This window comes from Peromyscus californicus, unplaced genomic scaffold (assembly GCF_007827085.1).
Source record: "Peromyscus californicus insignis strain IS unplaced genomic scaffold, ASM782708v3 Scaffold_4__1_contigs__length_199733344, whole genome shotgun sequence".
In the NCBI taxonomy this organism is placed as follows: Eukaryota; Metazoa; Chordata; class Mammalia; order Rodentia; family Cricetidae; genus Peromyscus; species Peromyscus californicus.
The window spans coordinates 85,316,513-85,334,201 of record NW_026294562.1 but is presented as its reverse complement, the minus strand read 5'-3'; the positions used below and the strand labels follow the sequence as shown (position 1 = coordinate 85,334,201).

At 38.1% G+C, this 17,689-nt stretch overlaps 1 protein-coding gene across 5 annotated transcripts in view; it reads right to left on the bottom strand.

Moving 5' to 3' along the window:
• The window catches only part of Smg1 (SMG1 nonsense mediated mRNA decay associated PI3K related kinase), a 104,515-nt gene that overhangs the window by 60,008 nt on the left and 26,818 nt on the right, over nucleotides 1-17,689 (bottom strand). For 2 of the 5 annotated variants that reach the window (XM_052713868.1, XM_052713865.1), the window contains 10 exons: nucleotides 16,093-16,256; nucleotides 15,040-15,195; nucleotides 13,834-13,970; nucleotides 12,316-12,374; nucleotides 11,187-11,400; nucleotides 6,669-6,794; nucleotides 6,172-6,244; nucleotides 5,002-5,099; nucleotides 3,153-3,326; nucleotides 769-993 (listed from right to left, as the gene is read on the bottom strand). In XM_052713868.1, coding sequence (XP_052569828.1) covers nucleotides 769-993; nucleotides 3,153-3,326; nucleotides 5,002-5,099; nucleotides 6,172-6,244; nucleotides 6,669-6,794; nucleotides 11,187-11,400; nucleotides 12,316-12,374; nucleotides 13,834-13,970; nucleotides 15,040-15,195; nucleotides 16,093-16,256 — 1,426 coding nt within the window. Of the gene's footprint in view, nucleotides 1-768; nucleotides 994-3,152; nucleotides 3,327-5,001; nucleotides 5,100-6,171; nucleotides 6,245-6,668; nucleotides 6,795-11,186; nucleotides 11,401-12,315; nucleotides 12,375-13,833; nucleotides 13,971-15,039; nucleotides 15,196-16,092; nucleotides 16,257-17,689 lie in introns of those variants that run through there. The other 3 variants (XM_052713867.1, XM_052713869.1, XM_052713870.1) reach the window with 3 other exon arrangements.

The following is a 17,689-nucleotide window of genomic DNA, read 5'->3' as shown; positions in this document are numbered from 1 at the left end:
CAATATAAAAGGACTACATAGTCAGCAATTCTTTTTTTTTTTTTAACCCCCCAAGACAGGGTTTCTCTGTGTAGCCCTGGCTGTCCTAGAACTCACTCTGTAGACCAGGCTGGCCTTGAACTCACAGAGATCCACCTGCCTCTGCCTCCCTGAGTGCTCGGATTAAAGGCATGCGCCACCACCACCTGGTTGGCAATTCTTAAAAAAGGCAAAACCATGGAGGACCAGGAGTTCTTTAAAATACTAAAATTGGATCAAGTGCCAGGAGGAGGCAATCAACAGCCTACGTGAGCCAGGTAGGACATGCGTTTCTAATTACAGAAGCTAAGTACTAAGTATAAAGACTCATTATTCCATTATATTTTAAAGGGAGCAGTTAAAAACGGCTAATAAATAAAAGGAAAAGAAATTAAGTAAAATAATCATATATTAGTTTTTTTCTAAGAAATAAAATATAAGCAGGTTTTTGAAAGTAGTCAAGCACCTTCTCCCATATAGCACTTATCAGGTGCACTAGCAAGTCTCTGGCAAAGTGCGAAATGTCATCAATACAATGTCAGAGAAGTTAAGACTAAAGTGAGCTACCAAACACTAAAGGCAATTTGATAACAAAAAAAAAGCACACCGAACTAGAAAAATGAGTTATCAATGGACTCTTAAAAAGATAAAAGCAAAACCGTTCTTAAAACACATGAAGCAAAGCTCTTTAATTTCTTCCATATCAACTACAAAAACGATTTAAAACAACAGAAGGAGTAATTCACATACCAATGTGAGCAAATTCAAGACTGAGATGATATAATCGGTACCACAAGTCTGGCAATTCTCCAGTTGGTCTAATCCATATGTAATGACCATGTCACAATGTATAGTCATGCTAGGATCCAAGCTGCCGAGCAAAACACCAACACACTCATTAGCAGCTGTCAACACAGCCTCAGAAAAAAACACTTGGTTTGCAGCCGTCACGCATCTCATTACTCTGTATAGAACCTGCAAATGGGGAAAACAAGCACCTTTTTAAACACAAGCTTCTCTACACCACTATTTGCTATTTAATGCAGCTTCAACTCAAAATTATCTGTCTTTTTAACAGTCTTATTGTTTGGCAATTTTTTTTTCCTTTTTGATTGAGATGGAACAAAGGCTAACCTAGATTGTCTTTACAGATGTGTACCTCCACACAGGTCACAGTTGATTCTCTAATTCTTGGTAACTAATAAGGACATCTTTAATACAGTATAAAAAAAGATCTTGGCTAAAAAGTATTCCAAACTACTATCATGACAAGAAATGGAATTTGTCCCCCTTGAGTTCACTTACAGTCTTCCTCTATTCCTAGAAATTATCAAATGGCTAAAGTTTAGTATCTTTATAATTACTGATATACACCACAACTTAGCACACTTAGAAATGTCAGGATCACATCTGCTTAAATGCAGATCTTGGATTTTTTTGTTTATTTGGCTGGTCAATTCGTTTTTATAGTTTTGGGGGTATTTGGTTTTGGTTTTTCGAGACACTTTCTCTGTGTAACAGTCCTGGCTGTCTTGGAACTCACTCTGTAGACCAGGCTGGCCTCGAACTCATGGAGATCCACCTGCCTCTGCCTCCCAATTGCTGAGATTAAAGGCGTGTATCACCACCACTCAGCTAGATGTTGGATTTTTAACAATCTTTTCAAAATAAATACTAAAGTTGCTTTAAGCTAATAGTAAAGTTTGTGTATCAATGACCATGGTAGCCAAGTACTCTACCATTGAGTCCTAGAAGTTCTTTCTCAGGATAAGAATTCCTGATGTGCACAATCCAATTAATGATCATAAAAACCAGATAATTTCCGACATATATACATACACAGAAATCATTAAATTGCAACAGTATTTATGTACTAAATTTCAAATAACATTTTTAAAAAATGGAAAAGTTCATGCTAAAAAGTATCACAGATTTATAACAATCAATCAATAATACCCAGTGAGTTGTCTTTTAAATATGTAAGTTTCATTAATGCTATTCACAAAAGCCAAAATTGAAGGCCTTCATAACATATTTAAAATGTAACTATTCTGAGAAAGTTTATGATCCTTTCCTTTTGTTTTGCATTTGAGTTAACTGTCTTTACTTCACTCTTCAAATAACAACCTTTTAAGTAATAAAAAGGGAAGAAAGAAATGAAATGAAGCCATTTTAAAGATTTCTTTATCAACATACAAGCTTAGTTATATATATATATATATAATCTGATACTTCTGCTCTAGTACACACCTACCTTAACAAGGATTACACAATACTTTATTCATCTAGCAATGTGTCCAAAGTTATTTATGTTCCTAAAAAGCCGGCACTGTGCCTGACCACTTCAGTCATGTAGACGTCTTCCCTGGCTGCCACACATGCATCTCCCTCCTCACTCCAAAGCACTGCTCAGGGCTCATTTCTCTCTGCTAAACTACACCATGCATTGATCACTCAAATGCAGTACTCTGGTCACTTCTCATACCTGGCTTCAGGCTGATATTTTAAAATTGCATTTTTTTTTACATCAAAGAATATATAATCATGTGACTCCTGAGTTTCATCTTGTCATGCTCAAAGAAAATGACCAGTTTATTTTCACTGCAGTAAGCAGTAGGGATAGCATTCAGGGTTTCCATGCAAGGAAAGGTTCTACTACAAACTACACAATCAACCCAAGAAAATGATCTCTGATACGTTCTCTATGTATTATTCTTATTGTGCTGAAAGCTAAAAGGAGACTCAATTTTTAAAGAAAAGTTAGTACTAATTTTAAAGTTTTAAAATTATATATTAAAAATAGTAAGTGCAGGTTGAGGGAAAAGTTTGGTGCTTTATAAGGTGCAGGTGAGAATAAAGCCTATACAAGGCACTAGGTTCAACCCCAGTACCAAAGAATATAAAAATAAAAATACATGCATCTGTGAAGGAACTCCTTAAAGAAATGTCAAGGGTGTGTAAGAATTCAGAGTGGCCCTTTCTTGGTGGGGTGAGGATGGTGGTTGATAAGAAGACTTCCCTACTTTTCTAAATAAGGAAGTAAACAGACACAAACACATTTAATACAAAAGGTTAATATAGTTCACTGGGTACAGAGGGCCCTTACAACACAACCTGGCTTTTAAGACACTTACATCTGTGACATATGCCTCAGTAATTGGTGGACCCCGAATTGGGCTGAAGCGCTCCCCAATGCTCCTCACCACAGTACTGAATACTCGGAGAAGTGCTGCCAGCTTTGGTAATGACACTGATGGAGGAGGAACATCTTCATCCACTGATTCCCCTGAGGCCACATGGCTGAGGTCCTAGATGTAAATATACAACATTCTTATTGAAACAGTAGTACACTGAGGTTTGTTTTGGCTTTATTGCTATAAGCTGGTAACCAATCATCAAACCCAAGCCCTTGCACATACTAGGCAAGGGCTCTGTAGTGAGCTACATTCTAGCTCCTATTTCTTTTTAATCTCCTCTCCCCGACCCCCAACACTTTATTTTGAAAGAGTCTATTATGTTGCCAAGACTTCTGGGCTCCATCGATCCTCTTATCTCAGCCTCTGGAGTAGCAAAGACTTATCCGATAAGTCTTCCAATACTTTAAGTCACTTAATTTTAGCAGGTTTTTGTTTTGTTTTGTTTTGTAAAAACAGGGTCTCACTAAGCAGTCCTGCTGGCCTGGAACTCAATATGTAGAACAGGCTGGCCTCCAACACACAGATATCTGCCTAACTCTGCCTCCCAGGTCCTGGAATTAAAGGTGTGTTCAACCACACCTGGCCCTAGAAAAGATTATCAATTAAGAGAAATTTTAGCCTAAAAAAGGAAACATAGGACTCCATATGCCTAAAGTTCTCTATAAACCATTCCACACAAAACCAGGGAAATTATGGAAATGATCTGCACCAATACAGTAGATGTTGGGGAAAAAACAAATTCTTATGCATCTATTATATTGTTGTATAAGTACAAAAGGCACACCAAAGTTTTGGCATTCCTAAATTTGTATTCTACTAAATTCTTACAATTTTTGACCAACAAATTAAGAATATATTACTAGTATGCACTGAGAAAGGAAAGGGGTTAGAAATTTGAAGACCTACTCTACAGACTTAAAATCTAATTGAAAGTATAAAATGTACCCAAAGAGAATTATTAAGATTGGGTGTTAGAATTAACATATTTCTATAAATAATTAAGTATCCCCCCAAAAAAAAGAGAGAAAGAGAAGCAGTATTAAAAATGCCTAAGGGAAGTGTCTCTATCTATGAAAATGGGTAGTTTTTGAAAGATTAATCTCTATAGGTAAGGGGGGACCGGCATTCTGTATGTCTCAAGGGACAAAAGAAAAATATGAAAATAATATTCTGTTATTTTTTTTTACTGAAGAAAGCAAACAAGCACATCAGTGATGAAAGTGGTAGAATAATGAACAAATTCTGACTAGAAGTAGCAAAGAACTAAAGCAAACTGAGTATACGGACAGCCAAACAGGAACCATGGCACTTCCATGAAGACAACAAAGGCTTAAGCCATAGCAGTGGGGCCAGCAGCAAGGGCAAAGGCTGCAGGAAGCCCCCTGAAAGCCGCCACATTCACACACAGCTGCATCAGTGGAATAAAGTCAAGGCTTGTCCTCCACACCATGATATGAGAGCCTCTGAATACTCGAGGCCTGCCTGCATGTTTAGGGGTGTTTTTCAGTTCTAAATTATATCAATCGACCTTTGGTAACAAAAATAAATAAAATAAAATAGGAATGAACTATAGGATTTGCCTTTAAGATAAATACCTGCTATCAAGAACATTTAAACTTTGCATAATATTAGGCATATACTTTCTGGTTACTTAAAAACAGCAAAAATAAAATAAATTAAAAAAACAATCTCAATAATCGTATAATTTCTGCTTAAATGTCTGACAATCTTAATTATCTGTAAAATAAATCTAATTGTGCTTATAACTTGGCTTTCTACAACTTACCTCAGCATATGCCTCCATGTCTTCAAGAAATTGACCAAGAAGAGTGGTAGAAAATGCAAGGTCAGCTACCCAAAATGGCTCCAAACTCTGCAACCACCCTTGACATCATGGAAGAAATTTTGAAGAGACAGGGGGGAAAAAGGTGTGGGAGGGATTACCAAAAGTAAAAATGAACCCTGCTTTCCAGCTATTTAGTCTTAAAACATGCCCTGTATTGTACCATTAGAACTGCCACTAAAAAGCACACTGGTGATTAATCAAGCCTCTTTTAATGTTATAGAAATTCACATCCTTCAGAAATCAGTTTGTAAATCTTGTATCATTTTTCATCAGATTTAATATCTATGTTACCCCACCAACCCCCCCAACACACACACACCCCACCCACCCCACCCCACCCCCACACACACAACTTAAAATGTACTATCAATCTAGCTTTCTATCCCAGGCCATGATGTTGTTCATTTGACTTCATGGCAGAAATAACACCATCCATTCGAATTGGCATACACTTTTCAAAACTTATTATACCAAAGATTCAGAGGAGAGAAACTGTACCATGTGGAACAAGCAGGTGTGTGCAAACAAGTTGAATTATCATTTGTTCTCTATCACAGATGACAATCATCCAATTGTTTGTGGCTCATTTAAAATGATCATAAAAGCAACAATAAAAACAATAAATGGGAGCTGGAGAGATGGCTCAGCGGTTAAGAGCACTGACTGCTCTTCCAGAGGACCTGAGTTCAATTCCCAGCACCCACATGGCAGTTCACAACAGTCTATAACTACTCCACTTCCAGGGGACCTAACACCCATGGCAAAAAACTAATGCACATTTAAAAAAAAAGAAAAGAAAAGAAAAAACAAAACAAAAAACCAGAATCTTATCTTCTAGGTTTCAGGGTATTCCAACCTCTTGACTTTCTTGCTAAACATAGACAACTTCGGATATTGTCTTTAAATTCTTTCACAGTGCAACACTGTAATCTGGATTTCTCCTAACCTATTTACTACGTACTTTTGCTTTGAAGATCAACAGAGCTACCCAGTGACATTCACTTATATATTTTATATATCTAATATATCTTCCTGAAGTACCCTTTTTGCTAGGTCAGACCAACACTTCTTTGCACAGTATTTACAGGGCTGACATAAGCTAAGACTTACCAGATACCTGCTGTGTGAGGGAGGGTTTCTGAGTATGATCTATGTGCCATCCAACTAATATATCAACTGTATCCTTGATGGGGACAAAAAGAGGAGGCCAGTCATTTTAAGGTTTTACTGCTATGTCATCAGGGAGATCACATCACATTAAAAGACCCTAGAAAAAGCTGTTCAATCTACCTGACATGGGAGTTGGAGAGGCAGGAAAAAAACAAACTGTAGTCATGAGACTGAGGCAATGTTTTCTCTTCTATACCAAAGGTATTAATGTCAGGGGAAAAAATGCAGTTGTTACTTTTTTATAAAAACATTATCATCATTGTCATCATCACCCCTGTTGTGATATTACTGCAACAATTAACCCCTTTCTTCTAAAACATCACTGATTATATTCAAAGGCTAAGAAGCTTGTTTACTATCTGATGCCCCCACTTCACAAAATCATCCCACTATCAAAAACAGGTGGGATGGGAATAAATTGGGAATAAGAAACTCACCCTAAAATTGGTGCTGAAAATATGAGGGTAGCATCGAGCCACCAAAAGAATGCACTTAACACATTTGCAAAGTAATTCTGGTGTATCCACATTTTCAAGAATGGATTGTAGGCTGGTCATCACAAGCTGAAAAGCAAAGTTACAATCATAAACATTTGACAATGTAGGGAGAAAATAGTTTCACTTCACAACTAATTATGAAACCAAAGAAAACTAAGTTTTCAATAATGTTTAAGATATAAAACTAGAGAGGACAAAAATTACCACTTTATGTAAATATTTCAAGTTCAGCGTTTTCAAAAGAAAACAAATTCCATTGCTTTAATTATTTTATGTTAGGCCAAAAAGTAATACTGCTCTCTATTTTAATATCTATTAACATTTTTTCCTTTCTTATCAACTAACTGTAGTGATGAAATAACATCTCTATGTTATTCTGTGGCTGTGACTAAATTTAAAGTACAAAAATAATAAGATGTAACCAAACATGGTGACACACGCCTTTAATCCCAGCACTCAAGAAGCAGAGGAAGGTTGATCTCTCTGAGAGTTCGAGGCTAGTCTGGTCCACATAGAAAGCTCCAGCCTAGCCAGGGACACATAACTCTACCTACCAGCACACCCCCCAAAAAGTAAGATGTACTTGGGAAACTGATTTCCTTAACCATCTCAATTACTCTACAATTCAGCATATAGGCTAAAGCTAGGAGCTGTAGCACAGGCCTATAACCCCAGCATTTGGGAGGTTGACGACGAATAAATAGACCAGGAAAAAACCTGGGTTGTAAAGTAAGGCCTTCTCTTAAAACACTCAAGAATAAAAAGGAAAAGGTTTTCAGAGTTAATCTTGGGCAATTAATATGCTTTAAAGCAAACTGTATGCATTTTGTTTCTAATCAACGTGATCTGGAGAGTTAGTTAATTAGGATGGGATCTAGAGATGATATTCAGGCTTCTTTCCACTGAGCACTTATAATGAAAAGAGACCTATCACTTACACAGCTGCTAAAAACCACTTTCCTCAGACAGAAATTCTTTTCATACATGTGCATATGCATACACATGCATGTAATGAAGGGGTATAATGGAGGGCTGGAGAGATGGGTCAGAAGCTAAGAATACTTGCTGTTCTTGAGGAGTACTTGGGTTCAGTTCTCAACACCCACAGAAGAGCTCACAACTATCTGTAACTCCAGTCCAGGGGATCTGATGCCTTTTTATACCCTGTGCAGGCACCACACAAACACATGGTTGCACATACAACACTCATAAAACAATATAAATTATTATTTTAAAAAGGTAAAGCTAGAATTTTAAAGTCACCATTTTGCAGTAGCCAATGTTAGAATCTGGATATTAAAAACACTGAATGAAACATTATTAAAACACCAGGACATCCAAAGATCAAGACATCAGACCCATACTGCTCATCTGAAAGGGAAAAAAAAGCTTCATAATAAGATCTGGTGATCATTCCCTCAACCAGGGATCACTCTTCAAGTCCAATAGAGGGACCAACCTGCTGTCAGGTTGCCTGTAATGAACACATCAAGCATTTATGCTTAAAAATGTTTAAACTGACTCTAGTCAGGAAGGTACAGTCATTAAAAAAGAGAGAAAGAGGAAGAAGACAGAAAGAAAAGTAGCACATAAAATAAAATAAGGAGTGGGTATGGAAAACCATTATTGTAAGAAAGTTTCAAAAAGCATAGTACCAAAGGCTATACTTGAATCTTGAATGGGATCTTGGGTCGGGAGAACCATAGATATACATGGTATCTTAAGGGCAATTACAGACACTTGGTTTGTACAGGCAATAAAATGCTTTTCTTAAGTGTATAATATTGCTGCTATAGAAGGAATAGGCTCATTCTTCAGTGATATATACTGAAATATAACAAAGTGAATTGTCCTATGTATTTAATTTACCTTCAAATACTTCCACAAAAAGTGCTCATGTGAAAATATAATAAGTGTAAGGGATGGAGAGATGGCTCAGTTGGTAAAGTGCCTGTCATACAAGCATGAGGACCTAGGTTCAATCACTAGCACTCAATAAAGGCCAGATGTGGTGGCACATGTCTGTAACTCAAGCACTATAAGGGGAGGAAGAACTGGAGCCAGGTAGGTTACTGGGGTTTACTAATCAGCCAGTGAGAGACGCCGTCTCAAAAGACTAAGGTGGAAAGCAACAGAAGAAAAACAGACTGCTGGCCTCCACACATGTGCGTACCACACACATTCCACTACCAAAAAAGATAAAAGAAACCTATAAGCCAAGTATGGTAGTACACCTTGTACTTGTAGCATTTGGGAAGCTGACTTAGGAAGATCATCATGAGTTCCAGGCCAGCTTGGAATACAGAGTGAGACCCTGCCTTAAAAACCAAAAAGGGCCTGGCAGTAGTGGCACATGCCTTTAATCCCAGCACTTGGGAGGCAGAGCCAGGAGGATCTCTGTGAGTACAAGGCCAGACTGGTCTACAGAGCAAGATTCAGGATAGGCACCAAAGCTACACAGAAAAACCCTATCTCGGAAAAAAAAAAAACAACACCAAAAAGTAAGCCAGGTAGTGGTGGCACATGCATGCCTTTGTTCCCAGCACTTGGGAGATAGAGGCAGGCAGATCTCAGTGAGTCTACAAAGGGAGTTCCAGGACAGTCAAGACTGTTACACAGAGAAACCCTGTCTCGAAAAAAAACAAACTAACAAACAAACAAAAAACAAACAAAAAAAAAAATTGGGCTGGAGAGATGGCTCAGCACTAGTTGCTCTTCCAGAGGTCCTGAGTTCAATTCCCAGCAACCACATGGTGGCTCACAGCCATCTATAATGAGATCTGGTCCCATCTTCTAGTGTGCAGGCATACATACAGGCAGAACATAATACATACATAATAATCTTTTCTTAGAAATTACAAGGAAGCTTTTAGATTTATTGTGTATACAGTGTTCTGCCGGCATGTGTACCTGCACACCAGAAGAGGGTACTAGATCTCATTTCAGATAGTTGTGAGCAGTTCAGATGTGGTTGCTGGGAATTAACTCGGGACCTCTGGAAGGACAAGCAGTGTTCTTAACCTCTGAGCCATCTCTCCAGCACATAAATAAATAATCTTAAAAAACAAACAAACAAGCTGGGCGGTAGTGGCGCACGCCTTTAATCCCAGCACTCGGGAGGCAGAGCCAGGAGGATCTCTGTGAGTTCGAGGCCAGCCTGGGCTACCAAGTGAGTTCCAGGAAAAGGCGCAAAGCTACACAGAGAAACCCTGTCTCGAAAAACCAAAAAAAAAAAAAAAAAAAACAAACAAACAAACAAACAAAATACTAGGAAAACTGCACATATTAAAAAAAAAAAAATAGCTGCCAGCAAAATGTGATGAAGCAGGGGTTAAAGGTACCCTAGCAGCAGCACCACCAGCAGCAAGACCATTCATAATATATATATATGGTCTGGGATCTTTATCAAACTGGTGTATCTATCTTCCTGTGGATTTGGAGTCTTTCAAACTATAGTTAGAAAATGCTTACACAAAAATTATGTGCAAGACCAGACCAATTTGCTGCTATGATGTTTATTTACAAGTAATTTTCAGAAACTTACCCAAAAGTTTCTATAGTCAAGGAAATATATATTTCATACATATACATATACATATATATATATATATATATTTTGATTATTAAAAAGGAAGCACTTTGAGAGTTGTAAAAAAGCAAACAAAGCCAGGCAAAGCGGCACACACCTCTAGTCCTGGCACTCAAAAGACAGAGGCAGGTAGATCTCCAAGTTCCATGCAAGCAAGGACTACATAGTAAGACTCTGCCTCTCAAAAATAAACAAACAAACAAACAAACAAAAAGACATCAGATATTCCAGGAACTAAATAACTTATTTTTCAAACATTCCCTCAACAAAAACATGACATAAATGCTCCTCAGATTAAACTGGAAAGTCAGATACAGCATATAGTCCCAGCACTCAGGGGGCTAAATTGGAAAGGTGAGACATCGGAGGATAGTATGTGACACAAAATAAGACCCTATCTCAAAAAACCCTAACAAAACAAAACCCTAACTTGGGAGTAAGCTTTTCCGTATATCCAGACATTCAGAAGTGAAGCAGAACTAAACAGAAGCTGGAGTACAATTCATAAATTAGTGTTTACATAATTTAGATTAATAATTTTAGACATTATCAACTCTAAAACTTAGGCAAGTGAGGGGGGTGGGGGGAGATTTAGAAATTAGTTGTGAGGGTTAGCTTTTGTCTCTCTCAAAAACTGTGAGGTCTCCTCCAGCTCAACTCTTTAAGTAGAGTACCTACTTTAAATCTGCAAGTCACTCTAGTATTAAGCAACTTCAAAGAGAAATTTACATAAAAAAAACAAAATTAAAATTCCTGTAAACTTAACTTTACTCAAACTCAAAATGCGTTTCGGCTGCACAGTGCTGTGTCCAACAGTAGGCACTTGGCCCTCCACCTCACTCCACTCCATTATGGGTCCGTGCTCTCACCTGCATCACCGAGGAAAAGGCTTTCTTCTCCCCAACAGTCTCCAGCGCTCTGTAGGTGGCGCACAGGTAGAGCAGCTTCACCTCATCTTTAGCAGATGAGCTAAATTTGCTAAAAATCCACTTGAAGATCTTCTCAGCCTCGTAGCTCAGAGAAGCACAGAGAAGTCCAAGACAGCAAGCTCCCTCCTGCCTCAACTCCTGAAGCAACTTGCTACTGTGTTTATTTTAATGTAAACCAAACAAAACACACACAAAAGGCATTAGTTTTCATGGATTGAAAATATGGTACTTCTTATAAAAGAATGTCTCCCATGTATTAAAGAATTCCTAAATGACTTTTCAAAGTTCAAACTAAATAAAAAGGTAGAATTTTACCCATTCTACATCTGCATCCTCTGTATAATGTTCAAAGGTCTCTTTATCAGACATTAGATTTCTTTACAGAATCATTTACTAAGAAACACTAAGAAATGCTAAAATCCAGGCTTCAAGTAAATTTCACTTCTGATTTACAGAAAGAGGCAGCAGGAAATCATTAGAAAATGCACTGCATTTCTAGTAACATTCAACATACAACAACTGCAAAGCAGGAAATGTTTAGTAGCTAAACCACACAAACTTAAAAAGATAACAACTAGAACTAAGTATAAAATTAAGAAATTGTGTAAAATAAAACCATTAGTGACCTGCTAATTCTTATATTTTTGGTTGTGAGCCTAGCCTTTAACGGCTGAGCCATCTCTCCAGCCCAGACCTGCTAATTCTAATACTGCTATTCTTTAGAATCACTGAACATCTCTGAGAAGCCTAGAGATAATTAGAAGAATGAAGAATGAAGAGCCTTTTCCTCTGCTCTCTAAACATTTTTAAAACTCTCTCAAACAGTAACTTTCATGCACACTGGCATCAGCTCATGTACTTCCTCAAGCCAATGCTTAGGAAAGAAGAGGATTCTCTTCCAAATAGATTCCATTTGTATTCAACAATAATTAATGAATAAATAACAGGTTAAGAATGGTATCAAGGACTTAGTGATGTTTATAAATAAGGCCAAGAGTACATGTGTATTTTAGTAGTTTCTACAATTACATTCAAAGTCACCTAAATATGACCATTATTAGTTACTTACCTTTCATTAAGCACATCATGCACAGCAGCCAAGATATTATCCAACTGTTTAACTAGTACCTTAAAAAAAGTGTAAACAAATTCACAGAGACAGAAAGATTAGACATTATCTCAAGACTGAGAAGAAAATAATATAGAGCAATGATTTCCTAAGTACAGAATCTCTGTTTTGTGTGATGGAAAAACCCTACAAATGGACAGCAGTATCAGGACATAATATCATGAATGTAATAAATCAATACAATTAATGTAATTAATGAATATCATAAATATAATTATTGAATGAATACTGCGAATGTAATCAATGAATATCACAAATGTAATTAATTTTAAAAAAGTATAAAAACTTCAGATTCCTACTTAAAAAACAGCATTGTATACTTTATCATTCCATTTAGATATGATTATATAGCATCTCAGTTTCTTTGTTATTGCCAGTCTTTGATCACATGAGGATGGCATGTTTTCCTTCAAGCTATAAAACAAACTGACTCACAGGAATCAAGAGTTGAAATCATCAACAAGATATATTCAAGCTCATTTTAATTTAAAAAAAAAACTCTGAAGAGCATTTACATGGAATGATAAGGGGATTCAGAGGTAATAAAGGAATACAGCGACATACCAATGACAGAATCTAGGGGTGGCACCATGAGCTTCATTGGATATCTTTCTACTTTTTTTTCCATAATAAATTTTGAAGAGAGGGCCTTGCTTTCTGCCTTGCTATATATAATTCTTACTAATTTTCTCCTGCATCAAGCTCTTAACATCAGGAAAATTAAGAGTAAAGAAATATGCCTTTAAAGATTGTCTTTTAAAGAGCTTTTCCACTTTTCTATCCATTATTATTATTTTAAAGTGAGCGTGCATGTGCTGTGTATGCATGTGTCTGTGCATGTGTGAGCGAGCGAGCATGCCTGCCTGCGTGCGTACGCATGCGTGTGTATGTATACTCCTGCACAAGTGCTCTTGGAGGCCAGAGGTGTCCAATCATCTGGAACTGGAGTTACAGGCAATTGTGAGTTGCCCAATATGAGTGCTGGGAACCAAACTCAAGATCTCTGTAAGAGCAGGAGACACCCTTAACCTCAGAGCCATCTCTCCAGCCACAGCTTTTCCATTTCTTTACCTCTGATCACTAAACCAAACTTACATACATAACACATGTACGCCATACTTCCATTTTATGTATGAAAATAAAAATAGAAGTAAGTTGTCTGTCAAAGAAAATGTCTATGGACAGTAGGGTTATCCACAAGCTAAATTATGTTAAAAAAAAAAAATTAAATGCACTCCATGAAAGAAGACACCAAAGTGACTCCAACAATAACCATTTATAGATAAATGATACATTAGGGGCATTATCATTCCAGGCCACCCTAACATAGGTCAAGTACAAAGCTAAGTAAACTTTCTTCCCTAGAAGCAAACCATTTCTTGCTGAAACCTCCCAACACAGAACCACAGTACTCTGAGAACACCAAGATCCTCAGCAACTCCAAGCACGTTTACTCACCAATTTATTTTCTGGCTGCTGAATAAACTCCTTCAGCTGCTTTACAGTAGCCAGTCTTCGGTCTCTGTCATCTTCCCGGGTGATCCTCCGAAGAAGATTCGACAGTCGAGACTCATCCGAGTACGACATCGATCGCTCTGTGAAATACAAACATTTCATGGCCCCCTAGTACACTATAAGTATGAAGCATATAGTTCAGGCATTCTAGTTCAGTGTACTGATCTCTCTTTGTATCTATAGGCGAATACCTGGTCACAATTCCACAGACCTCAAAAAACTCTCGTCAAAGATAAAATGAATGAAAACCCCTCAGCAAACTGAGCATCTCACTGAGGAAGACCAGCTGAGAAAGAAAAAAAGAAAGGCATAGGAACATTTTTTTTTCCCAGTTCCATCCCAAGCTGTTTTCAAGATCTACCTAAAAAAAGGTGTAGAGCATGGCGGCAGGTACCTGCAGTCCCAGCTACTCTTAACAATTCTGAGTCCACAAGTTGTTTAGATTAACCAAGGAAGTCATTTCAAGAAAAACAAATACAAAAACCAGGAAAGAGGCCGGGCGGTGGTGGCGCACGCCTTTAATCCCAGCACTCGGGAGGCAGAGCCAGGCGGATCTCTGTGAGTTCGAGGCCACCCTGGGCTACCAAGTGAGTTCCAGGAGAGGCGCAAAGCTACACAGAGAAACCCTGTCTCGAAAAACCAAAAAAAAAAAAAAAAAAAAAAAAAAACCAGGAAAGAAAATGGAAACAGGCAATGACTACAAACCAGGGACGATGTCTGTATAGGCAGAAAACGTCATGTTTCTATTTCTCATCAAAGAGAGGACCCTACAGGAAACCGCTTGTTCACAGTATTATTTCTCTGGCACAAAGCTCAGGCAAACTGCAAGTACACAGTCAATTTGACAACAGCTAACTACCACTTGCAACGTGAACACCATGGCATCACTATGAAAGTAGCCCCAGAACCTTTCATTTTTCTAGTTGCAAGCAGAACACAAATGCACCAACAGTACTTAACACTTCTGAGGTTCTAAATATGAAGACTGTATTTTACGTATAGAAGTATTTTGCCTATGTGTATGCAAGCTAGAGGTTCACAAATAAAGTGTCAAATGCTGCCACCTGCATGCTTTGCAACTCACAGCTGTACTTATCTGTTCAAGGTCATGAGAGATGAATGTGGTCAAGCCCAGTTTCTAAGTCTTACCCTGTGATTTCCTCATGTCTTTGGTGGCTAATGCACGACTGCCATGCTGAACACTGGTAAACTCAGGGTTGGTCACATTGTTAACCCTCAGCTCTTGCCCCAACGACTTCCGACCATAAGTATTTTCCCCAGATCCTCCATTGACACTGTAGCCACCTGAAAAAAGCAATGTACATTATCTCAACAAGGTCCTTGTTTCACTCTCTCAACTGACAAACAGTTCAGGATCTCACCCATTTACAGCCTTTGCTTCTCCCTCATGTTCCCTGGGCTATCTGACTCCAAACCATTTTGATTCCTTCATTGGAATGTAAGCAGAGAAATAAAAGTTAAATTCAGACAGATTTTACATTCTGCTAAAGCACATTCTGGTTGAGTAAACAAGAGGTAGTAGCCTGGGGAACCTCAGATGTTACAAGTGGACAATGCATTTAAACTATATGCCTTAAAGAACCTTCAAAGAGGCAAACTTGAAATTTTCAAAAATAATATTTTATCTGGTACCTATTGCTGTGGGAAAATGCTTTTGTACAATGGTTTAATAAAACACTGATTGGTCAGTAGCCAGTCAGGAAGTATAGGTGGCATAAGCAGACAAGGAGAATTATGGAAAGAGAAAGACTGAGTCAGGAGACACCAGGCCACTGTCCAGGGAGCAGCATGTAATGGCACACAGGTAAAGCCAAGGAACACATGGCAACATATAGATTAACAGAAATGGGCTGAATTTAAGTGCAAGAGCTAGTCAGTAGTAAGCCTGAGCTAATGGCTGAGCAGTTTTAATATAAGCCTCTGTGTGTTTACTTGGATCTGAGTGGCTGTGGACCAAGTGGACACAGGAAAACTTTCAGCTACAACCTATCTTTTCAATACATTATAAAATGAATAGAGGAAAGGAAGGAGGGAGGGAGGGAGAGAAAGTGACAGAGACAGACAGATACCTGACAGGGAGGGATAAGAAAAGAGAAGCCAGTCTAAAACAATTGCATGCTCCAGCAGAAATACACACACACACACACACACACACACACACACACACACACACACACATACCCTTTTCGTCATTCTGTATGTCAACATGGCCTCTGGTATCATCGTGCCTTTGCCGAGACACCACAGCTGAATTTGAAGGCTGCAGTCCATAAGAGGAAGAAACACCCCTATCTCTGGATGAGGAGTATTTTAAAGTATCTGGGTCAGCTGATGCACTATCAGTTCTGGGGGGAAAAAAGGGGGGGGGGGTAAAAGAAAAATTAATATTGGAGCTTTAAGCAAACATTTTAATAGCCAAAGCTACACAGCATCTCTCCCCTTCTAACCTTTATGTGCAGCCACAACTCTATCAAGCACTCTACTGTCTAGTCTTTCAAATGGGAAGAAATTGCCAACAGATGAACTGCCTGCTGCTCATGTTCGCCTACATTTAGAGCCACCTGGACTACAGTGACCAACTCGTGTTAATTTGCTCATTTAGTTAATTTACCTTTTTTTTTTTTTTTGGAAGAATAGAGTATGTGTGCACATGTGTACAAATTAAAAGGTCAAGGTCAAGCTCTAGTGTCACTTCTCAGAAGCTGTTCACTTTGCTTTGCTGCGACCTGAAGCACATCAATCAATCAAGCTGACTGGATTGAATCTACCTATTTCTGCTTTCCCTCAGCTGGGATTACAAACACAGCTACTATACCTAGCTTTTGATATGAGTGCTGAGGGTCCAACTTAGGTCCTCATGCTTATCCAACAAGCATTTTATGGACTGAGCCAACTCCCCAGCCCCAAGACATTACTGTTTGGAAAACTAAACAACTGGTCACTCTGGCCCAGGGATTCACTACCATGATGTGATTCTAAAAAGTAATTATTCCTACACTCTTCTTCCAGAAAAGCTTATCAGTCAGTCTTTCCAGTTATAAATGAAAAATACTGTCAGCATGTCAAAGAGACTTGAATTCCCAAATTCCTTGTAAAGTTAGTACCTCACGGCAATGTCTACTGAACTCTCAACTGGATCTTCAAATATCTGGCAAGAAAATATACACTGGTATTTGAAAAGCAAGTAGGCATTAAAAGGAAGATTATGTTTATGCTTGGCTATATTTTAGTGCCTTCACTGAAAAGAATGCCAATTAAATTTATTAAAAAGCAAGGAATAAAGTTAAATATTACATTTAATTATTTATTGTGAATGTATCTCTCAGTAGGTGTGTATATATGTGTGTGTGTGTGAATGTGTGTCCCCACAAGTACCACAGCAAACATATAAAGGTTAAAAATGACAATTTGTGGCAAATCAGTTCTCTCCTTTCACCATTTGGTTCCCAAGGACTGCACTGAGGTACCAGGCTTGGCAACAAGAGCACTTACACACCAGCCCAGCAAATAAAAAAGAAAAGGTAATGTCTCAGAATTCCAGTCATGTTGAATCTGAAGGCTGGGGCCAGTAATGTAAATACTGTCAGAATAATACCCGACACTTAGATATTAACAGACAAGTGGTGAAGCCCAAGATAAAACCAGCATCTTCATCTACTATCAGCTCCTATTAGCTCTATGCCTCAATTTCCTCAGTGAAATTTAAAAAAAAAAAAAAGGCAAGCTACAAGATTTTTATGAGTCTTATTCTTCCAGGTATCAATCATAAACTCTTAAG